Source organism: Xenopus laevis, chromosome 9_10L (genome assembly GCF_017654675.1).
Source record: "Xenopus laevis strain J_2021 chromosome 9_10L, Xenopus_laevis_v10.1, whole genome shotgun sequence".
Classification (NCBI taxonomy): domain Eukaryota; kingdom Metazoa; phylum Chordata; class Amphibia; order Anura; family Pipidae; genus Xenopus; species Xenopus laevis.
In genome coordinates, this window is record NC_054387.1 from 104,498,337 (window position 1) to 104,525,314 (window position 26,978).

At 38.8% G+C, this 26,978-nt stretch overlaps 1 protein-coding gene across 1 annotated transcript in view; it reads left to right on the forward strand.

Moving 5' to 3' along the window:
- Positions 1-26,978, forward strand: part of ttyh3.L (tweety family member 3 L homeolog) — an 88,839-nt gene that overhangs the window by 52,274 nt on the left and 9,587 nt on the right. The window contains 3 exon segments of the mRNA NM_001091310.1: positions 8,396-8,507; positions 9,734-9,954; positions 12,213-12,264. Coding sequence (NP_001084779.1) covers positions 8,396-8,507; positions 9,734-9,954; positions 12,213-12,264 — 385 coding nt within the window.

Below are 26,978 nucleotides of genomic sequence, written 5' to 3' on the forward strand. Positions count from 1 at the left end.
TTAAATCTTTCTTTTCACTTAAACGTGTTGCCTTACTATTAAAAGTCATGGGGAACCATGGACAATACAAGAGAGAATTTTCTTGGAGTGGCTTCATGCTTAAGAAAATTCACACAATAAAGAATTCCCAAAGGCTCTCCCTATTTATATTTGTGTGCCAGATGTAGGAAACTGACCAGCTAGCCAGATTGCTTTTTCCTTGGTCGCTGAAAGGAAAATTTTGAAATGCAATAGTATTGGGATCAGCAGAGCTCTTTGGAATCTGTTGTATGGTGGATGCTTTACACGATGACCCCCACGAAGAACAGCCGTCATTCTGCAAAATTGCCTGTGGAAATATGATTTTTTTTGGATATTGTTAACCTGGTATAACCAATACAATTTCAGTGCAGTGTAAAACTATCTCTTTGACCCATTTTTATCTGTTGTATTTTATTTATGTATCATCTTACAAATATTGTCTCTGAAGAGGAAACCGCTAATTATATTCCCAGAAGTCCCCATACCTCTGGTTGAGAAGCTACTTTAAATCAGGGATGGATACTCTTGGCTTTCAGGTTGATGATGATTTACAAGTCTTGTCATTATCTTCTGGTTACCTGATCTAGACCATTGTGTACGCCTCAACTTGCCCTACAACATTGTGGACAATGTTCATTGTATGGTAGTCAAAGGTTTGCTTTACAGACTGGGGAGAGGAAAGTACATCATTTTGCCTGTCTGATTCATAATAAACATTCTCTGTGGCTGGGTTCACTTAGCCGAGAAAGCCATCTGATTTGCTCATGTTGAAACTTCAGATGTATTCTAAAGGAAAGCAGCAGCAAAGTACAGGGCCCACCAAGAGAACCTCCAGTCTAGTCATCACAAGGAAGGCAATTCCAATCAAGAATAGAGTGCTCCACCTGTTAACCGATCAATCTTTTCAGGTGTCGGGTACTAAACAGCCTATAAGACCCCCTGCTAAGAACAATCTATAACCAGCACAAGATTGGTTTTGTGAATGCAAATCTGGTTTTATTGGCTCAATGAAACACTTTGCATTCACAAAACAGATCAGTGTGTGACTTGGACTAGTCATCACAAGGAAACACCTATGCCCTCAGTAGGTACAACCAGGTACAGGTATGGGACCTGTTTATATAGAATACTCGGGACCTGGGGTTTTTTGGATAATGCCAGAAAATTGTATAGCAGGCACAGAAGTAAATCTGAGCAATGCTCCACCAGACAGTAGATATAGGTAAAATTGTTTATGTCATAAATACAACCTTATCCATGTTCGTGTTACCAGTCATTAGCATATGAATAAGTGTTGGTAACACGAAACGTGTAAGGCCTTATTGATGACAAAATAAACAATTTTTACCTATATCTGCTGCCTGGTGGAAAATTGCCTTTACTCAAGTGCCTGCTCTACAATTTTCTGGATTTGAACTGCTCCCTTTGCTGAAGGCTCAGGGCGGTGCACCTGGGCCTCTTCCCTCATTTGGTGAGTTACTTAGTTACATTGGACTGCATTTGTATAACTTTTTTGGATAATGGATCTTTCCATAATTCGCATCTTCATACCTTAAGTCCACTAGAAAATCTTTTAAACATTAAATAAACTCAATAGGCTGGCTTTGCTTCCAATAAAGCCTATTTATATACAAGTACAAGGTGCTGTTTTATTATTACAGAGAAAAGGGACATTTAAAAAAAAAATCGATAATTTGAATAAAATGGAGTTTAGGGCAGATGGCCTTTCCGTACTTGGGAGCTTCTGTATTTGGTTTAAATCAGGCAAATTAGTTACCCATGTCTCACTGGCTCTGACAGACTACATTTAAACATCCTATATATGGGAAGAAAAAAAAAATACAGATTAATTACAGTATATCTTAGTTGGGATCAAGTAAAAGGTACCGTTTTATTATTAGAGAAAAGGGAAATCATTTTGCACCTTGCTTTTGGAACTAGGCTCACTGGTAGGTTGCCTACTTTGTCATCTTTTTCTGGTGGACGGAACATTTATTGACAGCATTGTGTTTTGTGGAAATGAGTGCACGTCTGGAAGGATTGTGCTGTAGTCAGCAGATGCATAGAGACAATAGGCATCACTACTTTTCATACACAACTGCACGTATTTTGCATTTGTAGTTAGGGCCAGAGCTGCGGCAGCATTGCGTGAACACGAAGTGTATCGTCTACAACCAGATCCTGTTGTACTTTGTACACTGACTGCTCAATGGATGTATATTTCTATTTATATGGCACTATTTATGTACACAGCACTGTACAGCAGTATACTGTGTTTTTACACGCACATATATATAGATATAGATATATAGATATAGATAGATATATAGATATAGATAGATAGATATAGATATATATATATAGATATATATATATATAGATATATATATAGATATATATATATATAGATATATATATAGATATATTTATATAGATATATAGATATATAGATATATAGATATATATATAGATATATATTGTATAAGCAAAAGGTTGTTTGTTTATTGGTGATGGCATTACACTATTCCCAACATCTGCACAATCTCAGGACTGTGTTTATTGCTAGCCCTTTAAACGATTTGGTTTGTTATTAGCTTGAGTGCTGTGTCCCATTCTGCTTTAATGTGCCATATATGCTGACCCAGTTATTCTTAGGAATGAAAACGCAAGATATTCATGTGTGTGTAATATGTTATTTGCAGTTTAATGACCTAGATATGTGTAGCAATAGCTCGAAATTTTCTGAAAAAATTTTCTATTTTATCAAAAATCCCCACCCTTATTCAAGTAGGGATGCACCGAATCCACTATTTTGGATTCGGCCGAACCCCCGAATCCTTCCTGAGAGATTCGGCCGAATACTGAACCAAATCTGAATCCTAATTTGCATATGCAATTCGGCCGAATCCGAATCCTGCTGAAAAAGGCAGAATCCTGAACCAAATCCTGGATTCGGTGCATCCCTAATTCAAAGTTATTAAGGAATCCGATATCGGAGTATTTATCTTGCCACAATTTGGCAAGATATATATATATATATATATATATATATATATATATATATATATATATATATATATATATATATATATATATATATATATATATATATATATATGTGTATATGTATATGTATATGTATATGTATATATGTATATATATATATATATGTATGTATGTGATGCGGATTTTCTAAATGAAATTTACAGTTTTAAGAGGAGTGAAATTGTTGGGATTCTTTAAATTAAAGGGGACCCGTCACCCAAATTTTTTTTTTCAAAATCCTATTTTATCACATTAGTCAAGCAAAATGAACTTTAATTACACTGTATAAATTATTTGAATCTTGTTTCCTTCAGTCTGGGAATTCATAATTATAGCAAGCAGGCAGCAGCCATTTTGTGGACACTGTTTTTAAGGAAATCCTTGCATCAGCTCAGAATCTTGTTTGTGCACCAGAATGGGGGACTCGATGTCCATCCCCATGCCCTGGTTACACAATTAAATGGTAAAGAGAACGGGGGAATATGTGGAGAGCAGTGAGATCTAGGAAGTGCTGAATGGAAAGTGAAAGTAATTGTCTGCCCCGCCTCTATGCCCATGGCATAGAGGCGGGGCAGACAACATTTGATTGACATCTGAGATTTTTAAATGAGCTTACAACAGCTATGAATGCTTTAATAAAAAATAAAAATTGTATTTCATGTTTAATTTGAAAAGGACTTTTATTATACAGATTTTTGTGTCTGGGTGACAGGTCCACTTTAAAAGGACCATTCAAATTTAATGTTTTACAGGGTTGGTAACTGGCATAGACATCTGCCACTAGGATATGTGACAATGGAGGACACATAGGGGCTGATTTAAGACTGCTCAAGTTTTTTGACTCAAGCAGTCATTAAGGGAAGCCCGTGTGTTTTCACGAACTCAAGCAAGGTTTCAGGGAAACTCACTTGTTAAGGGAGGGAAGAATACCCCCAAAAAAATCCTTGCGCGAGTTCCTGAACTCTCATGGGTTTCTCTTTATGACTACTCAAGCCAAAAGGCTCAAGCAGTCATTAAATCACCCCATAGTGATTTTGAAATGAACTTCATCATGTAAGAAATCAAGACAAATATAATTTTAGGTTGGATTTTTAGACAAATGTTGCCTTTGCTAAAGCTCCCCATAGATCCTCTTTGGCCTGTGTTAGATTGTGTGCTGAACGTGACTTAATTGCCTTTCCATTAAAAACACAGTAGAGTTTGGGCAGCAAGGCATAGCCATTTCAAAAAGACTATTGCCCCATATCTGAAAGTTCTAAATGCAGACAAAAATGTTTACTGGTCCAGAAGTTTATAGTGCCATATGGGGGTCCTGATAGATGTGTATTTGAAGCAGATTAATTTCTCTGAAAGATGGCTGGGAGCAAAAGATATTTTGTTTTGTGGCCTATAAAACCCAGTAATAGCACTGCCCAGATTTTGTTATTTGAAGAGATACATTTAGTCTCTCAATTGATTGGCCAATAAACTTTGTGCAATTGTTTTTCTGTGTTTGTTTTAGACAGATACTAAGTGATATTGGCGGTTTACCAGATATGTCTAGGGAGCATTACGTAGTTCTAGTTAATGTCACTGCAGTTTGGTTAGTTGCCAAAAGAACAGGTCTGGATGAACTTGCGCCTTCATTAACTTGCTGATATCTCTAGTTTCTTGGTTTGGATGTGATGTGTGCATACAGTCGTGTTTTCATTTGCTGAAATAAACAGGAGATGGTTACCAGGGCTTTCGAGAAAAAGACCTGAATGACCATCCTATGTATAAAAGCAGCGCATTAGCCAGGTTTTTCCTATATAATAAGCTAGAAGTTGCTCTGATCACGTTATTTGGACCTGTTTCGTTGTACATTACAAATGTGTGTTCATGATAAACTATTCTCAGAGCTTGTAAATGTAAATATGTATAATACTTTTCAATATCGTTAAGAGGCTTGCATGTCTGAAGTTATATCCTCTGCAAGAAGATTAAAAATACTTTCCAACTGAATTTATTTTTAGACTATGGCCATTTACAGATGCACTTTTTAATCATGTTATCATTAAGATTAATTTCCATTGTCTCCTTTTCAAGCTGGCAGGTTTATTCTCTAGCATGCACATAATAGAGGTCTAGTGCATTCGTATACTAATAATGGCACCAGACAGTCCACTTCTTCCTAGTTCTTCCTAGTTTTTGGCTTCTTGCAGGTGTGCAGAATTTAGGCTGAGGTTAGTAAGAGTGTTGCTTATAGGCTCATGTGTGGGTGCAAAACAACAGCCTGCATATTTGCCCAACCAGTATCTGGTCTGATATCTATTAGTTGGCTTTCAAAATCCCATTGGTTTTGGCAGGCATGAATACTACTGAAAGCTTTTTGGTTCTGCCTGTTGTACACACATTACATTTAAAGTCCAGTAGCAACCTCTATTGCTTAAGTAAATGAATGCACATGGCTACCTTCTCTCTTTAAGAGTGTGCTGCAATAAAGCAAATGTCCCATTTTAATTGTTATGGGTACTATGGTGATCCAGTCAATGGCAAGCAAAAACAACACACTGGGGTACAATAAATGTGTTATTGGTAAAACCCTTTATTTGCACTGCTCTGCACTTTTTTTTTTTTTTGCCTTTAATTTCTCCCCAATTGGACATTGGTTTCTATGTTTAAAGAATATTGCTGTATGGCCCTGGAATCTATAGTATTCTGGAAGGAACAGGCAAGCCAGACAATCCATTCCAGTGATCCAGTTCTCATGTCTCCGACTGAAAAGGTATTTAATTGTAGGGAGAGTGTATGGAAGGTCTCTCTGAGCAGGTGAGACAGGCCAGAGGCCGGTGAGCTTGTATCCCTGGAGGCGAGAGTCAGCAGGGCTTAGGGAGAAGACCAGAATATTTCAGTGTGTGGAAGACTCCCTTTATGGTAAGAACCTCAGAGTAGGGAAAAATCTTGAATGTGTGCTGTTGAAATTCTATTGAACTGTGTTCCTGTAACATTTACATTGGGAACAGTTTGCCTGAATAAACCTGTGTTTTTGCATGAAGACGTGGTGTCCCTGTCTTTATGCTCCTGATCCTACACTAACCTACCTACCATAGCTAATTTCCCCAGAAAATGATGTGTACAGGCAGCCAGCTTGTCACAGCACTTAAAGTAGTGCTAAGCCAATGATGTACATTTATGTTTCATATAAGAAAGAAATGTTGTAATGGAAAAACCTAAACTATAAATGGACCCTATTCAGATGTTCTACAGGAATGTTAGGCAGTTCGTATTATAGTCAGATGGTAGATCTTATTAAAATATCATCAGATTTGTCTATTTCAGAGAGATTGAGGGAATACTATAATAAAGGGCCCCTAATGTATTGTGTTACTGTTCCTTTTGTATTTGTCTAATAAATATAATTATCATTAGTGCCAAATTGCACAGCACTTTAATCATTTATAGCAAACAGGGGGTATTAAAATATTGTATCAAACAAGGGTTACAGAGTAAACTGTAAGAGAGGGCCCCACTCACAAGAGTTTGTAATCTGAAATTATGATTGCATTCCTCCTCCAGAGGTTCCTATAGCTTTTATCATTTATACTAATGCCTCTAAACTAATTACAGCATTTGATCCTTTATGAAAATAAAATGCCTGGTTGGTAAGATTTTATTCTTCCCACGCATCAACATTACATGTGACACCTGCGGCTAGAATCAGTCTCTCTTGCTATCCAGAGTGTCAGGGGCTGAGATTTTCCTTGAGCTATGGCTTTAGCTATTAGTACTGACAAACAGGGACATCCTTGTCTGTCTGCCTTAAAGAGCATTTCCATAAACAAAATATATGTTGTAAAGATTACACCATCAAAACTAATAGTCTAACATTACCCTGAAGGTACAGGACCGTTTTATCCAGAATGCCTTGGACCTGGGGTTTTCTGGATAAGGGATCTCTCCACAATTTTAAATTTTCATACCATCATTCCACTACAAAATTATTAAAACATTAATTAAACTCAATAGGATTGTTTTGCCTTGAATAAGGATTAATTAAGCTTTAGTTGGTATCAAGTACAAGGTACAGATATGGGACCTGTTACCTAGAATGCCTGGGACCTGTGGTTTTCCAGGTAATGGATCGTTCTGTAAAATGGACTTTCCACAATAAATATCCATACCATAATTCTACTAAAAAAATAGTTAAAAAATTTGTTAAACTCAATAGTATTGTTTTGCCTCTAATAAGGATTAATTAAGCCTGAGTTTGGATCAAGTACAAGATACAGGTATGAGACCTGTTAATTAGAATGCTTGGCACCTGGGGTTTTCTGGATAATGGATCTTTCGGTAATTTGGATCTTCATACCTTGTCTACTAGAAAATCTTTCAAATATTAAATAAGCCCTATAGGCTGTTTTTTGATTATATCTTAGTTGGGATCAAGTACAAGGTACTGTTTTATTATTACAGAGAAAAAAGAGATTATTTGGATAAAATGGAGTCTTATCTACAGCCTTCCCGTAATTCAGGTCTTTCTGGATAATGGATTTCCGGATAACGGACCCCATACCCATACTGTTTTATTATTACAGAGAAAAAGGAAATAATTTGAATTCATTGTGAATTATTTGATTAAAATGGAGTCAATGGGAGACAGCCTTCCCGTAATTCGGAGATTTCTGGATAATGGGTTTCCACATTAATGGACCCCATGCTTGTATTGTGCCTTATAATAAAATAAATTCCCAAATCCACATCTTGAGGTGTAGAATGTTTTCCTTCTCAGCTGTGGCATATAGAGTGCTGTCACAATGTAACCTGTGAAGCCTAGCTGTAGTTCAGCCACCCACTCTCTGCAGTGCTATTCATTGTTTGCACGATGTAGTGCGGCGTCGGTACCAATTTAACCTTCTCTCTGCTGCAGAAGTCCTGCTATTTCTGCTGCACGTGATCTGACCTTCAACACATTTTGTGCAGCTCTTTTACAGAGATTGTGCTTATTTCATGCTGCCACATACAGTAGATTTCAGCATGGCTTCACCTATCTGCACCCAACGCCAGTCTGTCAGGTCCGTTTTACCTTCACCCTGCCTAGCCATGCCAAATGTAAATGAGGCCTCTGATATTCATGTCATGAAAAAGAATCTTTCTTGTCAGTGAATGACATGCCCGCAGCTCCAGGCCATGTTGCTAGTAGAGTGAATGATGAACTCACTGCACCATTTTAAAATCCACATTTCATCCTTTCCTTCTGTGGCAGTAGCCCCATTCCTCTCTTGTCATGCAGGTTAGAGGGGCTGCTTTTCTAGATTTTGACTTTCTAAAAAAAAGAATCTGTTTCTGCTCTTTTTTTGTGCTTTTACAGTGCTGGAATTGCTGTCGGTTTCTATGGCAACGGGGAGACCAGTGATGGCATCCATCGAGTGACATATTCGATAAGACATGTGAACCGCACTGTGGCAGGAATCCAAGATCGGGTAAGCAGCAAAAAAAGAAAACCCCTCCTACAATAAGAGCGATTGAGTTTGAGTCTTTCAAGGGCATGTAAAGTCTAAAATAGAATAAGGCTAGAAATGCTGTATTTTGTATACTAAATATAAACATGAACTTACTGCACCACAAGCCTAATCAAACAAATAATTTATGCTTTCAAAGTTGGCTACAGGGGGTCACCATCTTGTAACTTTGTTAAACATCTTTGCAAGACTAAGTCTGTGCACATGCTCAGTGTGGTCTGGGCTGCTTAGGGATCGTCATAAACAAAGCTGCTTGAGTTCTGCATGGCTGGGAAGTAAGGCGTGGGCTCCCCCTGCTGTTCATAAGTTTGATTGTTTCCCTGCTCAGCAGTTAGGGGCCGTCTGACAATTCCTATCCACAGCAGTAAATGAAGGGAGAATTTCACTGTATACAGTCAGGTTTCTTATAAAAATGGTACACATTTTTATAATTAAAGTATATTGGAGATAGGTTTCTTTTTCATTTAAGAAAGTAAAAATGGGATTTTACATGCCCTTTAACAAAAAGTGCTGATTTTGTAGAGGTGCAGTGCATTAATGATTTGGGTCTTGACTGATACATGCAGTGCTTTCCTAATTTTATTGCCTCTTAAACAACATATAGGCTACAGGCTGAAGGTTCCAGCTGCTCTCAGCCTGCATATTTTTGCAGCCTGAGAGAAGCAGAACTGATCCCTGAGAGCAGCTGGAACCTTCAGCCCATGTGCCCATTCCCTATATGTTGTTTTAGGAAGCCTGGAAACCCCTGATGGTTCTGGATGTGGTCCTATTCCAATGTGTACCTTCCACACATACCGTTTTGGCCTGGGGAGGCCAGCAGTTATAGCTTTGCTGCTTGTTATGTAGAAATACAGTAGAACCCCCATTGTACATGCCCTGATTTTAACTTTTCCCTCATTTTACATTTGTTGTTTTGTGGTCCCACCTATATATTATGCCCATGATACATTTCCCAGATTTTACATTTTCCTGCATTTTACACCATTTTTTTCTGGTCCCCTGAAAAATTTAAAATGGGGGGTTTTACTGTAACTATTTTTTGCACTTATACGTACAAGTGGGAACTCTCATGTATTGAGCCATTTGTCCTTCATACTAGATTGTGGGCATCTACTGTATGCTCAGCAGGCTCACTAGTCTCACTTGATATTCATTGCTCTCATAACTCCTCATGTCATTACACATAGGTGTCTAATACAACAACATCTCTCAACCAAACCGTGGAGCCAAGTCTGCAAAACCTGGAAGTCATGTTTACAAAACAGACCGATTACCTCCACATTGTCCAGAGCCTTCAGAGCCTTCTCTACACCCTGGTTCAGCAAACCTCAGAAATTCCCTTCTGGAAGAATCCGGACATGTCTCTGGATGAATTGGCCGCACGGGTGGATCTATATGACTGGTACAGGTAAGACAGTCTCTTCTAGAACATATATATATCATTTCCTCTCTAGATATCTTTGGACCTATGTCTATAAGGCTAATACATAGATTGCAACATATGCCTGTTACCTTGTTATTATCTAGGAGGAGCCTTTACTAAAGGTGGCCATACAGGGGCCTCTTCAGACCAATTTGGCAGCTTATCTGCCCATGTATGGGACTCACCAATGGGCCTGCCTGACTAATTAGAAAAAGCATTGGATGAGGAACACATCAGCATGTTTATGCAGTCGGTGGGGGCATTAAAGGAACTTTGACCCACTGGCTGTAGAAAAGATACACCTTCTCATTCTGTCTCCCCTAAAAAGTCCAACCACAATGCTGTTGAATGTTCCAGGATATCAACTGTGTGTTCGCTATGTATAAACTTGCCAAATCAGATGATCTTTACCTAATCTGACAACCAACGTTCTTTGCCAAATCAGGCCCCCGGGCCACTGCTTACATCAAGAAAGGACTGCATCAGTGTGTCTTTGTCTTTTTTTGCCAGAAATCAGTTGGGCAGGTCACCAGGAGGCCATATATAGACCAATAAGCTGCTGATCATGTACGTTCTTATTGCAGTTACAGTACCATGCTGATTAATCCTGTTAGTTTTGTTGCACACTCGTCTAATTTTATGATTGGTGCTTATTGCAGAGAAAAGCAAACATGTGTCGTGACAGGTTGCATGTCCCATTGACATCAGTAGGATTCACAATAGGTTCTCTCAGACCTCAGCTTATTGCTCACAAATGCGCACCAATGAATCCTCATGTGATTATTATGTATGTAGGGCTACTTGTATTGTCATGCTCCGAAATCATTCACGGTTTCGCATGTGTGTTTTTTTGTTTTTTTTTAAAGTTGGGGCATCTATTATTATCATATTAGCTGAAGTATACCTTGTCCGTTATATTAATAGCCCCTAATATGCAGACACCCAATTACCTGTTTTTTTTAACAGAAAATAAATAAGAGCTATACATATCCTAAAATAGTGTCCTTTTCCCTTTAAGGATTTGATGTCCTTTTTATTAATTCCACTGAATTGAACAAACTGTCGGCATTCAGAAGGCTACAGTGTTTGTGCCATGCAGCTGCTTGGAATTACTTTTATTGCTGTACTTAATCATTTAAGCATCAGGTTGCTCCATTGAAAAGGCACAGAATTGATCTGCAGCCATTGACCCGGGGGGGCCTTAAGTAAATGGGCAGTGTATATATATATTGTGGTGTTGTGCCTTCCTAATTACTCTGTGACATTTGTGAAATGTTAACAAGGAATTATGCCAGCAAAGCTGACTCTTCTATTCTATTATTCATGGAACTTAACGTAATCTCATTTATGGGTGACTACAAATGATGTAATGGGCCTAGCTTAGGCAAAGACAACGATGCATTCAATTTCATGTACAAGGACCAAACTAAAAACACTGCTTCACACTTTAACTGTATATTTTCAGTAATAGGATCAAAGAGGGGACACTAATTTCCCTCTATACAGCATATATCACAAGGTTTTAAGGAGTTTACTTGCTTATGGCTACATAACTGCACACTCAGTATGGGTATTCCCAGGGGCAATAAGGGCTATTCTGTTGTTTAAAGATATTGAGACAGGTAATGCTTAAAGGGGAAGCCATTTTTTTTAAAGAAGATGTTATTGTAAGCACTGTTAAAAAAAATGATCATTTAAACATTGGTTTTACAGTTAGTAATTGCTATTGAAAGTGTTTTTCATCTGTCTCTGTTCTTATAAAACCATGTAGCAGAAGCTAGCCGGTTAAAATACACGTAAGGAAGCCTGTAAGTGTAAGGCATTTTGGAAGGTGAACTTACTGCTACTTACTTACTTACTGAACTTACTGCTACATTGTTTCAGCAGTCTGCACCAGCAGTGCAAAAAGGAACAGCTCTTTCAGTTGCATTTCAAATAACTCTCAAACCACTGAAATGTTAAATGCATAAGTTGATTTAAATTCTCTTTCATTATGCAGGGAAAGCAAGAAACCTTACTTAATATAATAAAAGTATGTACATTCTGTACATCCTAAAACACTTGCAGGAGGGTACTCCGCTGATGCCCTTAATGCAACTGATTCCAGGTACAAAGTACTTACCCTGAGGATAAATAAAAACAGCAGAATAATAGTGGAATTTTCCCAAGCCAAAAGTGTTTTTACAGTTGCATATTTGTCCCTTAAACTTATAGTGCTTTGGCTGTGTTCTGTCTTTCTGTAGGTGGCTGGGGTACCTGGGTCTGCTTCTGTTCCATGTCCTCATTTGTTTGCTGGTGCTATTTGGACTGATCCGCAACTCAAAGGGTACCCTGATATGGTAAGTAGCTTGAATTACTTCTTCTCATGCTTGCCCAAGACTCATGTTTCTATGGTCATACTGGGCAGGAATATATTATTTAGTACATTAAAAGGAGGCATAATAAGTAAAACACTCAGTCTGTGATCCACTTAAATTTGCTAGGTGTAAGTGTGCCCCAAGAAATAAGCAATAGCAGGGTTAAATATATCATTTAAAGGTGTTCTCCGAGGTGCTTTGAAGGCCAACCATAAAGAATCGCAAGTGGAAAATCTATCACAGCATCCATAAATCTGATGCTGTCACCATGGTTACCCAAAGCAGCTGGAAAGCTCCATCAGTACAACCTCTTTCTTTCTGTGACTAAAGGTAGCTCTTTTTTTAAAGTATTTATAGTTTTAAAGAGAATCAAAGTAGATTCTGTAGAGGAGATTCTGCTTGGAGTGGATAATAGGAGAGAGGAGTACAGTTATAAATCCACAACAATGATATATAATATTATTTTCTAAATTGATGAAACTGTGTCAAAATGACATGAGATGTGCTGCTATGGTATTTAGCCAGGTGAATGTCCCATCTCAGCTTTCTACTTTCTGGTTCTGGAAGAGTTAAAGCAAGGTTTGCCTTCTCCCTGTTTATTTCTCCATCTGCCATTTTCCCTACAAAAGGATTTCCCTGCAGTCCCTTCACTCTGACGCTTTGAGTTTCCCCTTGGCTTTCAGCTCAAAGCTCTTGAAAGTCTATAATCCTCATTATTAATTCATCGACTACATACCAGTGCTTTGAAGAACCTTCACTCTTTTGTTTCATCCTTCTTGCTTGCGTTCTCCGCTCCCAGGTTATAAAAAGATGAGTCAGAATGTAGCATTCACACCAAAATAAATGCCTCCTAATTATTTGCTCTTTTTCACATTCATACATACTTACCTCATTCTCTTCCTCCCAGCAGCATTCTAATGGCTTTGTTACATAATACCGATCTAGTTTCCTTTATCTGCTCAGCTGAACCATTTTAACTGGGAATGCTATTTTACTTATTGTAATTGTAAGACGAGCCACCGTATTCAATAACAGACTCTGATTAGATAGTTCTGATGTTTTAACCTTCCCTCTTCATCATTATCTAATGCTATGAGTCAAGCCTGTTTTCAAAAAATAGTTTGGACACGGTGTACCGTAATCTTTATATAAAAAGAAAATGGGATGATTTGCAATTCATTTAAACCGTATGGGCAGCTGAAATCCTTTATCAGGCAAGAATGGGACAACGTTACACTTTTAAATGTATAGCAATGGTCTCCTCCACTCCAAAACGAGTGTTTTTAATATAAAAGCTTGTGCAACACAATGGGAAACATGCCACATGGCCAATTATATTGAAATGAGTTGCTGGCATGAAACGAGTTGCAATGAGCATGTATTTTTCAGAAAACTATAACACTTCTCAGTTTCAACAAAGACATATGTTGAATTTGTACTATTTTCACAGTACAATGAAATGAAAATTAAATTGGGTTTAAATGATTTGCAAATCAGCCCTTTCTCTTTTTAATTACATATTACACAGTGTCGCAGCTTTTTTTTTTGGAAACAGGGTTATAGTTACTCTGATTTCCAAACTCCAATGAGGCATGGCTTATTGCAGGGTAGATATTCTAACTTTTTCAACTTTTTCAAGATGCATAGTCAGTGTCTATAATACGCCACCAGTGGGAGGTTTTCAGAGCAACTACGTTTGGCTGGGTAAACACCCTTGCACTTTTCTGACTCTGCAAAATAATGATCCAAACTTAAAAGCCTTCAAAAGAAGGACAGAGAGTATGTTTAGTCTGATTCCCCTGATCTCTTTCTAAACTCAGAAAACATATCAAGCTGAGCCAGAGAGTGTGTGCTTTCATATATCGTAAATTAATATTCTGACTCTTCTGACTTTGAATCTGAATTGCATATTATTTCAAACAGAAGTAACCTTATATTTCCTTCGGCTGCCACTCTGCAGTGCTTTATAGACATTATACATCAGCACCTGTGCCACAGAAGCTTACAGTTTATGGTCCCTATGTCACTCAAACACACCATGCTCCGAGTCTGTTTATTTACAATGAGCATATTAGTCTGCAGTTGTTATCCTAAGGAAAAAAAGCAGATGTGATCTCAGTTGTTTGAATTGCTTGCCATAGTCTGCAGAAAAATCAGATATGTGATGTAGAGCATATTTTGTTTTAGCTTCTGCCTTGTGAAAGTAGCAAGGAGAGAGCAAAATCACTGATGCCTTATCCTCTGACCACCGTATGTTTTTATTTTGTGCAGTGTGTGTTTCCTTGGAGTGCTGGCTCTGATTATAAGCTGGGCAGCCATGGGCCTGGAGCTTGCGGTTGCTGTGGTAAGTAAACCAATATTATGTATGTAATTGAGAGGGAGACTCCGCTAGATCCTGTTGTTATGCAATGTATATTGGCAATATATACATCTATATATATCAATACATAAAGACTAATCATCAGCAGAGAAAGGCTGGTGTTCCAGCCAAAACATTTGTTCTTTGCCTAATAAAATTATTAGATTAGTTTGGATTAATTATATCTTATCTTGGATCAAGTACAAGGTACTGTTTTATTATTAGAGTGAAAAAGGTAATCATTTTAAGAAATATGGAATATTTAGATAAAATGGAGTCTATGGGAGACGGCCTTTCCGTAATTTGGAGCTTTCTGGATAACGGGTTTTCGGATAATGGATCCCATACCTGTAATAATAAAACAGTACCTTGTGCTTGATCCAAATTAAGATATAATTAAGCCTTATTGGAAGCAAAATCAGCCTATTGGGTTTATATAATGTTTACGTGTTTCAATTATTTTATAGCAGACTTGAGGTATGAAGATCCAAATTATGGAAAGATCTGTTCTCCAGAAAACCCCAGGTCCCATACCTGTATATGTTCTCCCTGTCTGCAGTACATTGCATTAACAGAAAGCAGATTATCTCCATGTTATGACCTTTATTAATAAATTTTCTCATGCATTGTTGTCCCCAAGGGCTCCAGTGACTTCTGTGTGAATCCTGACACATTCGTCTCCAAAATGGTAGAAGAGAAATCTGTGCTCAGTGCAGGTAAATCTGTAATAACTATATAAAACTTAAAACGATGTCTAAACTTCAGTAGATGTTTAACAATAGGGATCTGCAAGGTGTTTAGAGACTGTATTTTGAGGAAAGACAATCTATCAGTTATTAGTAGAGTCTTTATGCTTTCCTTTTTAATCCTCTCTCTGTCTAATGGGACAATTAAATGGTCAATATATAATAATAATAATAATGTAATATTTGTGGTGTATGTCCTTGCTTTTGTAAAGGTGTTCTGACTTAAAGTGGCCATATACAGGCCAGTAAAACTGCTGACAGACTGAGTATGGGGCCCTCCTGATTGATATCTGGTTTAAGATCGGACAGATGTTGATCCGGCAGGTTTGAAAATCCTGTTGGGCCGAGGATCACATTGATTCATCAATGCAGTCTTCGCACCCCGTCATAGTGGGTTGCTCAGTTTATTTGGCCAAAGGGCGAAATGATCTGATCGATTCAATATCGGGCATATCTGGGAAAGAGCTGCTCATTTGACAAGTGAGGTCTTGTAGCCTAAAGTTAGCTAAACATATATCAATAGTATTATTTTGTAAGATTTCAATATGGTTATGGAAGCCTGCCAAATCCTACTGATATCCATGTACTCTAGATATCAATTGGTTCACAAATAAAGCTGGCCATAGACGTGCAGGTATATCCTTATGTCCGACGGACGTTCGGGCGTTGCAATTTCCCGACCTACCACTTACTATTCAGATTAAATGAAGTAGAAAAAGTACAAATTCGGCAATGTTCTGGCCATTAAAATTGTACGAAAGCCATGTTCAACAAATACTAGTGGCAATCTACCATTGATATCATCAGATAAGGCATAAAGGCATAAATACATGAAGAGATATTATTGGTAGCCAATATAAATCTTTTAACCTGTCCGATCAACTGAACGACCGATCGCTATGGCACGAAAAATGTTGGAACTCTCCACACGATCTTGTTCAACTGTATCTTTGTGTCTATAGCCAGCTTAAAGGAGAAGCAAACCCAAAACTTAAAAAAACCCTACCCTACATAGACCCCCCCCTCCCTCCTCCCCCCCAGCCTAAGTGTTACCCCTGGCAAATGCACCTAAGTCTTTACTTACCCCTCCATACAGATTCTGCCCAGCGAGGTTCACGGGCGCCATCTTCTTCTCTTCGGTAATCTTCGGAATGAGGCCGGCAGAGTGGCGCAGGTGGAGCAATTTTCTGTGACAACTGCGCATGCGCAAAACTCACGAAAATTGCAGAAGCGCCGGTCCCATTCCGAAGATTACTGAAGGGGCTGAAGATGGTGCCCGTGAACTCCGATGCCTGAATCTACACCGAGGGGTAAGTAAAGAGTTAGGGGCATTTGCCCGGGGTAACATTAGGCTGGGGGGAGGGGGTCTATGTAGGGTAGGGGGGTAGGGGTTTTTTAACTTTTGGGTTTGCTTCTCCTTTAAAGGACCAGTAACATCAAAACAAAATTTAAAAAAAAATCATTAATATACATCGAAAAAAAAAACACCAAGACAAATTAAACGTTAAAACCGCAAAGTCTTTATTAAGAAATAACTTACCGAAACGCCACTTGCGCTCCTCTTCACAAAGCAATTGGGCGATCCATTGTGCGGCGCTCGATTTCTCCTCCCTGCCTTCCTTATAGGAGATAGCCAGTGAGGAGAAATCGAGTAAATCGTCGCCGCGTCTCCTTTTCTGAAGAGGAGCAGAAACAGAGTTTCGGTAAGTTATTTCTTAATAAAGGTTTTGCGATTTTAACGTTTAATTTGTCTTGGTGTTTTTTTTCTATGTAAGGACATGTTGAGTGTGTATTTGATGAGAGCGTTTCTTTCACTTATGTTAAAATGTACCTACAATCATTTCTAAAGTTATTTAAACATGTGGCAGCTGTGTTGCCAGTGTTCTTGTTGATACAGGAGAAGAGAAATGGTCTCTGCTGTCTTCAATGAATGGTTGCCATGTGTTTGTACTTACTAAAATTAAATAGACTAGAGGAATTAGAATGTCCTGCCAGTGGTGACAGAGCTTTTATTGGGTTATATCTCTTAGACTACCCAGCAGTAAAATGATCAGCGAGGGACAAACGGGTGATACAGCACATTTTAAGGAGCACCGCAGTATTACAGAATTAGTGTTGGCCATTTAATTCCACTACTCCCACTGCTTACACATCTGCTACCCAGTGTACATTAAGACAGATTAGGTCTTGGGTTCATGTGGGCTAAGTGGATACTTCCATTAGGGACTACGGAGATCACAGATACTGTTTTACCTTCCCGAATCATCTATGTAAAACCCTGTAACAAGGGCCCAGCCGTCCGTACTGTAAATGGATTCTGACAAGTAAATGGCTGGCTGGCTGACTGAGGATTTAAAGACAAATAAAAGGGTCCAGAATTTGCTTAAAGAGAAACTGACACCAGAAATTAACCTTTTGTATTTTTCTGATCCCCATGTTCTTCTGTAATGGGGCTGCCATATTTGTGCAGCAGTGGACTGTTAGCATTAGAATCTCTAACTGACAGTTTGAGAATGGACAGTCAGGTTGGTAAAACAGTCAGGTTTAGGAACTTCAAGTAACAATTACTTTCAAAAGCCGGAGATATCCGGGAAAACAATCAACATGATCTATAGGTAACTTTTAATGTACATTAACATTTTGAAAATCAATGTTTGTGTCCATATCACTTTAAAGGAGACATGAGGCAAAAAGATTACAGGCTCCTCTAAGGGAAAAACCTGCCATTACACAATGTGGAACGATAGTGCAGTTGTTGTGCTAAGGACATTTAATTCCATGCCATCAAAGTTCTAAACCCTGTAATATATTGATTGGGAAAAAAATGGTCATTGGGAAATTGGATTATAAATTATGAGCCTTTAATTGAACTAAATGATGATAATTTTGTTAAGGGGTATAGTGTCTATGAGCACATTTATACGCCAATAAACCTATTTGTAGACCATATTAATCCAAGATGGACTCCAAAGAGATGCGTGTGGCCCTCAAAGAGATTAAAGTGATAATAATCCCATCTCCAAACATGTGAAATATCCGATAACTGGCTGGAAATTCTTGGACAGCATTGATATAGATTATTTCACTTGCTGGTTATTCCCCATTTCTAAGTCCCTGAAAATACTGTGCACTCACAATCTTACGGCAACCAAAACATCAAAGTGCAGGAGTTCATTAATCTTGTTGTAGGAACCAATTGTGTTGCAAATTTTGACCAGATGTGTTTGAATAATGTTATAAAAGCGACTGTTGCATTAATTCAAAACCTCATTCAAATCATGATTGAGTCCTGATTGAAAATCATTTTAACATATTAGAATACTAAACTGGAGATCATTGCATGTATGTTGTTTATACAAAACATGGGAACGCTGCTCTCAAAATTGGACATTGTCCTGTCCATTGGAGGTGATGATAAAACTTCTGGCTGAAAAGGTTATTTATTTTTTTTCCAGTTTACGGCTTTTATTTTATTTCCCCATCTCAATACGAGATCGGTTAGTACAGTGTCCCTTAAAGTCGCTTTTAAATATTTTAATCTAAAGAGGAAGTCCAAATGACTTTAGAGATGTGACAGCCTTGAAGACTTCGTGCTTTGTAGTGTGTCCCAAGCAGTTCTTTCTAAGCTTTACTGATGAGGGTTTGACGTGCAAGGGAGATCATGTGCTGCTTAGCATCTCCAGCCCAACAACTTGATAGAAATCCTATTTAAAACATCAATAGATATTATGACAAGGAATCATTTACTGAAGACCTTGGCCTGACAGCTAATTCTTATGTGAGAGTGGTTAATTTATTTCTGGTCCAGTAATTGCTTTCCGCTGTAACGATTGCTATTCTGTCCTCCATCCTACATGGAAACAAAGTGTAGCAAAAGTGATCTTCCACATGCGATAGTCCTGTTCCTCATCAGGTTTATTCAAAACAGCCATCTGCCTGTTGACATGAAAGGCGTGAGAATCTATATGGCATTTCTCTTCAACAGGAAGGTACTGGAGTTTAAATATTAGTTGATTCTAAAGTTAATTTACGATAGCTTCTTCGATTGGCCTCCTGTTTTGCATGTGTTGTTGCTTCCAGTGATTAAGGGGCTTATTTATTAAGGTTCGAATTGTGTTTTCCATGAAAATTCAAGCTTTGAGGTGTTTTGGGGGGGGTTTTTTGGTCAAAAACCGAATTATCGGGTTAAAAAAAAAAAAACTTGCATTTTTTTAAGATTTATTATACCCTGACCCTGAAAATAGCTTGAATCTGAAAATACACCTGTCGAGGTAATGTAGAAGTGAGTGGCAGACTGTTTCGTATCACAGATACGTAATCATAGCCTATGATTACAAATCTGTGATATGAAATGCGTGATATGAAATTTTAACTAACTGAAATAAACTTCAACATTTTACCTTTACGAGTGGTGTTTGAAGTGCTTGCCGACCTTCTTTCTGCATGCCAATGTTCTTCCCCTAAGCTATGGGTTCGGGGCAATGCACCCGGACCACTCGTTGAACTCGTGAGTGTGACTCCTTTCCTTCAACTTTTTACAAAGCATGATAAATAGACCCCCTAGTATTCTCCTTGGTTGCAGTTCAATTTGGAACTCTGAATAATATCTAAATGCCAGTTCTGTATCACTTATCATGCATTTAGGAGGGTTTCTAGGTCCCTACTAGACAACAGACTAATTGCTGTAGCATGGACTCAGAAACTGCTTAATAAATTACTAGTGAGAGTCTTAAAAAACTCACTAAGGTCCTAGTGAGGCATTCTTGCTTGGGATTGATAATGGACACCACATGCACAATGCTTAGTAGAGAACTCACCAATTTGACATATTGGTTCAGGTGCCCCTCAGCTCCAGGGAGAGGACAAACCTTATGCGAAACAGGAAAAATGGGTGTTGAGCACTTAGAGGTACCCCAAAAAGGCCAGACGTAAAAGTGTAATTTAAACTTTAACATTTAAACATTCATCTCTCAAGCCTTACATGTTTTGTGTCCAAGATACAGTTAATCATAGGCATTCTTGGTCGTCACTAAGCACAAAGCTAATTGCTGGGTCTGTTTCTAGTACGGAGACACACAATAATTATTATTCCCTGTCTTGTTTAATGGAATGACAGCATCCCTCTGATCTTACATTGTATAATGGGTTCCAGGCATCAAAGCTACACTTCTTATGAACTTTTTTTATTCTTTCCTCTCTCTTTAGACATCCTGAACTACTATCTTGTCTGTAACACTGGATCCCCCAATCCCTTCCAGCAGGTAATCCAGATGTTTGCTTTCTACTCCGGAAAACAAAATGGTAGAAGCCAAACAGCCATGTATTTAATCTTATATACGCCATTCTGCCTTTAGTTCCATCATTAAATTCCATCCTTTAGGCTGAAGGATTGTGCAACCAATGTTAAATTAGTGAGCCCAGAAGAGGGAAAACTCACGCAAAAGAAAGGCATTGAGATCTAGAGCTTGACTTTCAGAAGATTAAAAGTAATATCACTACCAACAAAACTCAGAAATTCCAAGCTACAGCCCATCCATATTATTTAGCCGTAGTCTAAACACTCCAGTTACACGAATGTGGTGCCATAAATAGAACAGCCTACTCTTACTGCCTGAGGTTATTGACACATTTATTTCACAAAACATTACCTCACCGATTTGCAGTAACTGAATGGTATGCTTGGGCACAGCGTACCTAGAGATGAAGATTAAATGCAGTGTTGGACTGGCCCACAGAGATACCAGGAAAACTCCTGGTGGGCCCAGTTGTCAGTGGCCCCTCATGCTGCTAAACATTTGGCCTATTTCATAGACATTCCCTATTTCTATTAGAACAAAGAGGTGAATAAGATTAAATAATAGATTATAATATGTAAATAAAAGACACTAAGAGAATAGAGGCTAAGTGAGGAAAGGAAGAATATTAGTACTGAGAGTGGGCCTTGGTCTAAGGTTTTTGGGTGGGCCCCTGTTGTCTCAGTATGATACTGATTAAATGCCACGTTCTTCTGCTTCCACAGATGTTGTCAAGTGGTCACAAAGCCCTGGTGGAAATGCAGGATGATGTCCTGGACCTCTTACGATCAGCGGTGAAGGATTACCCTGACTCCAAGGTATGGAGGAGACTTAACTTTAGAGAGATACCCTCCTCAAACTGCTTGGAGTATTTCCACAGTGATAGTGGGTCAGTAAGTTGCTTTCAGAGACAACCTGGTGGGGCAAGCAAGCCCTCAAGACATCTCTTGTAGGCTACTGGGTGCCTTCAACTTGTCTTTGAATGTTCCTGAAAGCACTTTACTAAGCAGAGTAGGTTTACTTAATGTCACAGTGACTAACTGATCATGTATGACTACCTTAAAGTCTCCTGTGTGGCCCTCGGCTAACAAAATGACCACTGCTGAGGTATTTCCGAAAGTACAATGGAGCAGGCACTCAAATAAAGGGAATCTTCCACCAGGTTGTTGAAGCAAAGTGAAAAAGATTTATTGTGTCCACAGCCATACGCTTTTTGTGTTACACTTAGCCACCAGATAGAGGTATTACACAAAGGTATAAAAGTAAAACATCTCTTCTCTAAACCTTTAGGATTATCTTGTCTCCATACAAGGAGTGCTGAATTCCACAGAGATCAACTTGCAACATTTGACAGCCTTGGTAGATTGCCGTAGTTTACACTTGGTAAGTCTTGGCCTTCCTATGACAGTTTGCACCACCAAAAAAAAACTGCATAAACACTATCAGAACTTTCATAAATATCTTTAATTATTTTTACACAAACATATCTGATTTTACAGGTTATTTCTTACTTTAAAAAACAGAAAATCGAATATATTTCTTTTGTGAAATGATGTATTTTGGGAACTGAAGTGAACTACTCACTAAGCAGAGGGTCTCGGGCTACCAGAATTAGTTTGTGTGTGTGTGTGTCCCACACTTCCTTATAATAGTTACCTTGGTATAACAAGCTTATGCTTACTTGAGAGCACAGGCAGCACAGAGATCATCCTCCCAGCACTAGTAATTGAACCTGTATGGAATATAGATACTGTATAAACTACATTTTATGTGTGTAATTGAGCCATTTTCCATTTATAGGATTATGTCCAGTCCCTCGCTGGTTTTTGCTATGATGGTGTAGAAGGACTAATTTACCTGGTTCTCTTTTCGTTCGTCACTGCCCTGATGTTCAGCTCTATTGTATGCAGCGTACCTCACACCTGGCAACAAAGGAGGTAAATGTGGCCTTTACTTATCACTTAGTCCCGACATGCACAGCCATGCAGACAATACACAACCATGTGAGTGGATGCCCAGGGAGCTTTCCCTTCAGATATTGTAGAGCATCCCTAGGAGATGTATCATCACTGCTGCTACATGCATTGTCTGTAGTGACAAAAAACAAGATTATTATTATATTATTGTGATTTAAAGGAACAATAAATAACCTTTTATTTGTGCATGCCCATCGGGTAAAGTGCGGTTTTCCTTTGCATGTTTGCTCTGCAACTCTTCTCAGGAAATGGCTCCCAGGTACATTATCTTAGAAACCGTAGCATCAAAACCTTAAAATGTAATTAAATATAATGTACCGTTGCTCTGCACTTGTAAAAGTAGCATATTTGCTTCAGAAAGACTACTATAGTTTATATAAACAAGCTGCTGAGTAGCCATGGGGGCAGCCATTCAAGCTGGAGAAAAGGCACAGGATACACAGCAGATAACAGATGAGCCCTGTCCAATACAATGGTGTTTTATCTGTTATCTGCTATGTAACCTGTGCCTTTTCTCCTTTTCAGCTTTGAATGGCTGCTCCCATGGCTACACAGCAACTTGTTTATATGAACTATAGTTGTCTTTCTGAAGCACCACGCCGTGTTTGCCAGTGCATGCTAACAGTATCGTATATGTTAATTACTTTAGAACAATAATTTTTTGGTGTTACTCTTTAATTGGGGCTCATTTACAAACATTGGCAACAGATTTGAATTTTTCAGCCAGCTGCAGGTAGAACAAGGAAAGCCAGCATCTTATTGGTTGCTATGGATTACTGCCCAGGTGCAAATCTGCCCAGTGTTTATAAATGAGCCTCGTTGATGGTTTCAGACGACCGTTCCTCCCGAGTGCCGTAATCAGTGCTAGAAACTAAATAATTAGATCAAGTGGTCTGCCACAGTTTTTGTATGGTCCCATCTACCTGTGATGGGACCATACCTCTCCCAGGGAGACTACTGGACCAATCCTATGCTTGCTTCTAGGGCATTATTACACAATAGGAGGGCTATGGGATGAGATAGTGTTGGGCTAGTGCAAAGCAGAATCTGCAGTATCCATTTCATAGAAGTTAGGGGCAAGATAATTGGTTCCTTCAGTTAATATTTCCATTATACAAGTAGAAAGAGAATTGAAGGTGTGTAGCTGAATGTTACCGCTATTGAGCGCATTGCGTATGCAGCACAGAATATCCTTGACAGATATTTTAATCTGTTGAAAATTCAGCTTTTGCATTCTTGTTTCTCTTATAAACTGTATAACTTTGCATATTTTCTGTAACTAGGTTAGAAATACAGCATTGTATTGTATTGCAAGTATGCAGCTGCTAGTAGATGCCACCTTCCATTCTTTAGCCTGTTATGCATTTGCCTTTGCTCACCAGATGGTGAATATAGAGTGGAACTGGGTATATGACTTTAGTATGGGGTCCTTATGGAGCATATGTCCTTGGCAGTTTCGGAGGTATGATCTCAGTCCAGATTTCCCAGTGGAACCCTGTAGCTATGGCAGTTTAAGGAACACGTATAAGTATATTTATAGATGCCAGCCTGCTGGGCTTAGATGTATTCTCTACATTTCCATCCTTTAACCCCTTAGCCTGAAGGCAGATATCTGCCAAACTGTGAATAATAAGCCACACTAATGATTTGCCCCCTTAAAAATAACTGGGCACTTTGTGAGCAAAAACATGCGTGTCTTTATTTATAGATAGCAGGTTCAATAGCCTGTAGAATCATTGCTGATCTCAATAGCAAAGCCCTATTTTATTTGGCATGCTGTTTGGGTCTATTCAGTATCAGGTTTTCATTTAAAATGGGAATCTGTATTTTGTTCTTGTGCTTAGATTGCCACCTAGTGTTGGCTTTTATAAATGGCATGTCATTGCCATGTGTTTAGTAATGCCTATTGTTTTGCAAGGGGAGGACTGATCTTATAATGAGTAATTGATGGCTACAACTGATATGTATTTATTTTGATAACGCTTGCCTTTTCATCTTTGTGAATGTTGTTGTTTCACCAGGGCCAACTTTGAAGATGGCGAAGAAGAGACCACCACCCCGGGGACCCGCCAGACTCATGATAATTTGTATAGGGTGCACATGCCCAGTTTGTACAGTTGTGGGAGCAGCTATGGGAGCGAGACCAGTATCCCAGCAGCCGCACATACAGTCAGCAATGCTCCAGTGACAGAATACATGTGAGTAGCTATCATAGAGTCGTTCTGTTATAGCGAAGGAAGTGTTGCTGTTCTTTTTTTATAGCCCAGCTATGACAAAGAACTTCTATCATAAGCTATAAACACTTATTTTGCTGCTACTGCTCCTGGAGCTGGCATACACATGCTCTATGGTTATATATATCCAGACCCTGCTTATTAGTAGATTTGTGAATTCACTTGTGAACTGGTAGGCCACACAAACTCACAGAATGAGCATTGAAGTCTATATGATTAAGGGATCTCATCCCGAAAAGCGTTTGGTTTTGTAACAGCTACCTGCTATAATAAAACAAGCCCAGAAGTGCCGTCTATTTCTAATTTTGTGTGCAATACAGCGGGTGCACCTGGCAGAGGGAGTAGTTAGCGGTGAGCTTGAGCGGTCCCCAATTTTTTTGTTTTGTTTACTTGCAGTATAGATTATATAAACAAGCTGCTGTGTAGCCATGGGGGCAGCCACTCAAGCACAGGATACACTGTAGATAGATGAGTTCTGAAGAATCCCATTGTATTCCACAGAGTTTATCTGCTTTGTATCATGTGCCTTTTCTCCTTTTTCAGCTTTCAAATTGCTGCCCCCATGGCTACACAGCAGCTTGTTTAAATAAACTACTGCAGAGTTTCTGAAGCAAACACACTAGTTTTACCAGTGCAGGACAACAGTACACTATATTGTCATTTCTTTAAAACCCTTTCATTTTTTGGTGTTACTGTTCCTTTAATAAGAAACGCGTGTCCTCCATTGGAACACTCATTGCCAAGCCCCATACCGTCACTGAAAGCACATCAGCTAAGGGACACGATGGATTGCTGTAGCCGAGCACATCGCAATGAATTCAGCCTATAATGCAAATCACATTGTTTTATTGCAAGCTGTGCATGGTTCCAACCTAGGGCCGTTCTTTGTGGTGTGTGTTTACTCAAAATGGAATTGTACGTTTTTTTCCCCTTCATCTTCAGGAGTCAGAATGCAAATTTCCAGAATCCACGTTGTGAAAACACCCCTCTGATTGGAAGAGAGTCCCCTCCTCCCTCTGTAAGTTGCTTTACCATATAACAGCTATAGTTCACAACCCTAATAGTGTCTCCATATGTTGTTTCCCGAGAGTGCCCATACATAATCTAAAATGTTCTGCTGATTTAGCCATGCAATGGATTCATGTATGGCATTAAAACAATTGATACCTTCACATAAGCTTTTAAGTATGGCTAGGATTGACCAGGGCTCCTCAACCTTTTTACCTGTGAGCCGCATTCAAATGTAAAAAGAGTTGGGGAGCAACACGAGCATGAAACAAGTCCCTGGGGGTGCCAGATAAGGGCTGTGATTTGCCATTTAGTAGCCCCTATGTGGACTGGCAGCCTGCAGGAAACTACACCTGGTTTTTATGTAACCAAAACTTGCCTCCAAGCCAGGAATTCAAAAAAAAAAAAAAAGCACCTGCTTTGAGGCTACTGGGAGCAACATTCAATAGGTTGGTGATCACTGGACTAGATGGTAAATCCAGGATGTGCCGGCCTCACTACACAGGCCTCTCTTGATCCATGTCCTGTGACATAGACTGATGCCTTCTGTGACCTGGTCTACTGAGCACATACTTCTATGTATGGCCAGCTTTACGGCTATACTTTGCCTAAAGAAAAGTAAATTAAATGTAAATAATTTTAACTCTATGATTTTTTTCTCTTGCCATGCTCTAGGAGTAATTCAGCAGTTCAAGTATAGTTTATTTTATCCAGACAGCTCCAGAATAGTCTGTCACTATTCCCCATAGTGTTTTATTCATACTAATACTTTTTCACTTAGCTTTTTTCTGTGCCATAACAAGACATGTACTTTGCACTGCTAGCTAATTCTGATGGCAAAACAATGTTATTGAATTGTTACAGTTAGTAGTATTAACGCATAATGCACCACATTACAAACAAGCCCTTAACCTTTATCTGGTCACATACCAGTACGTACAGATGCCAATATACCCTGAAGCTTGTTCAGTACTATGGAAAATCCAAAATACTTTTTTATTTCCAAACTCCTTACTTTAAAAACCCTGACATAAA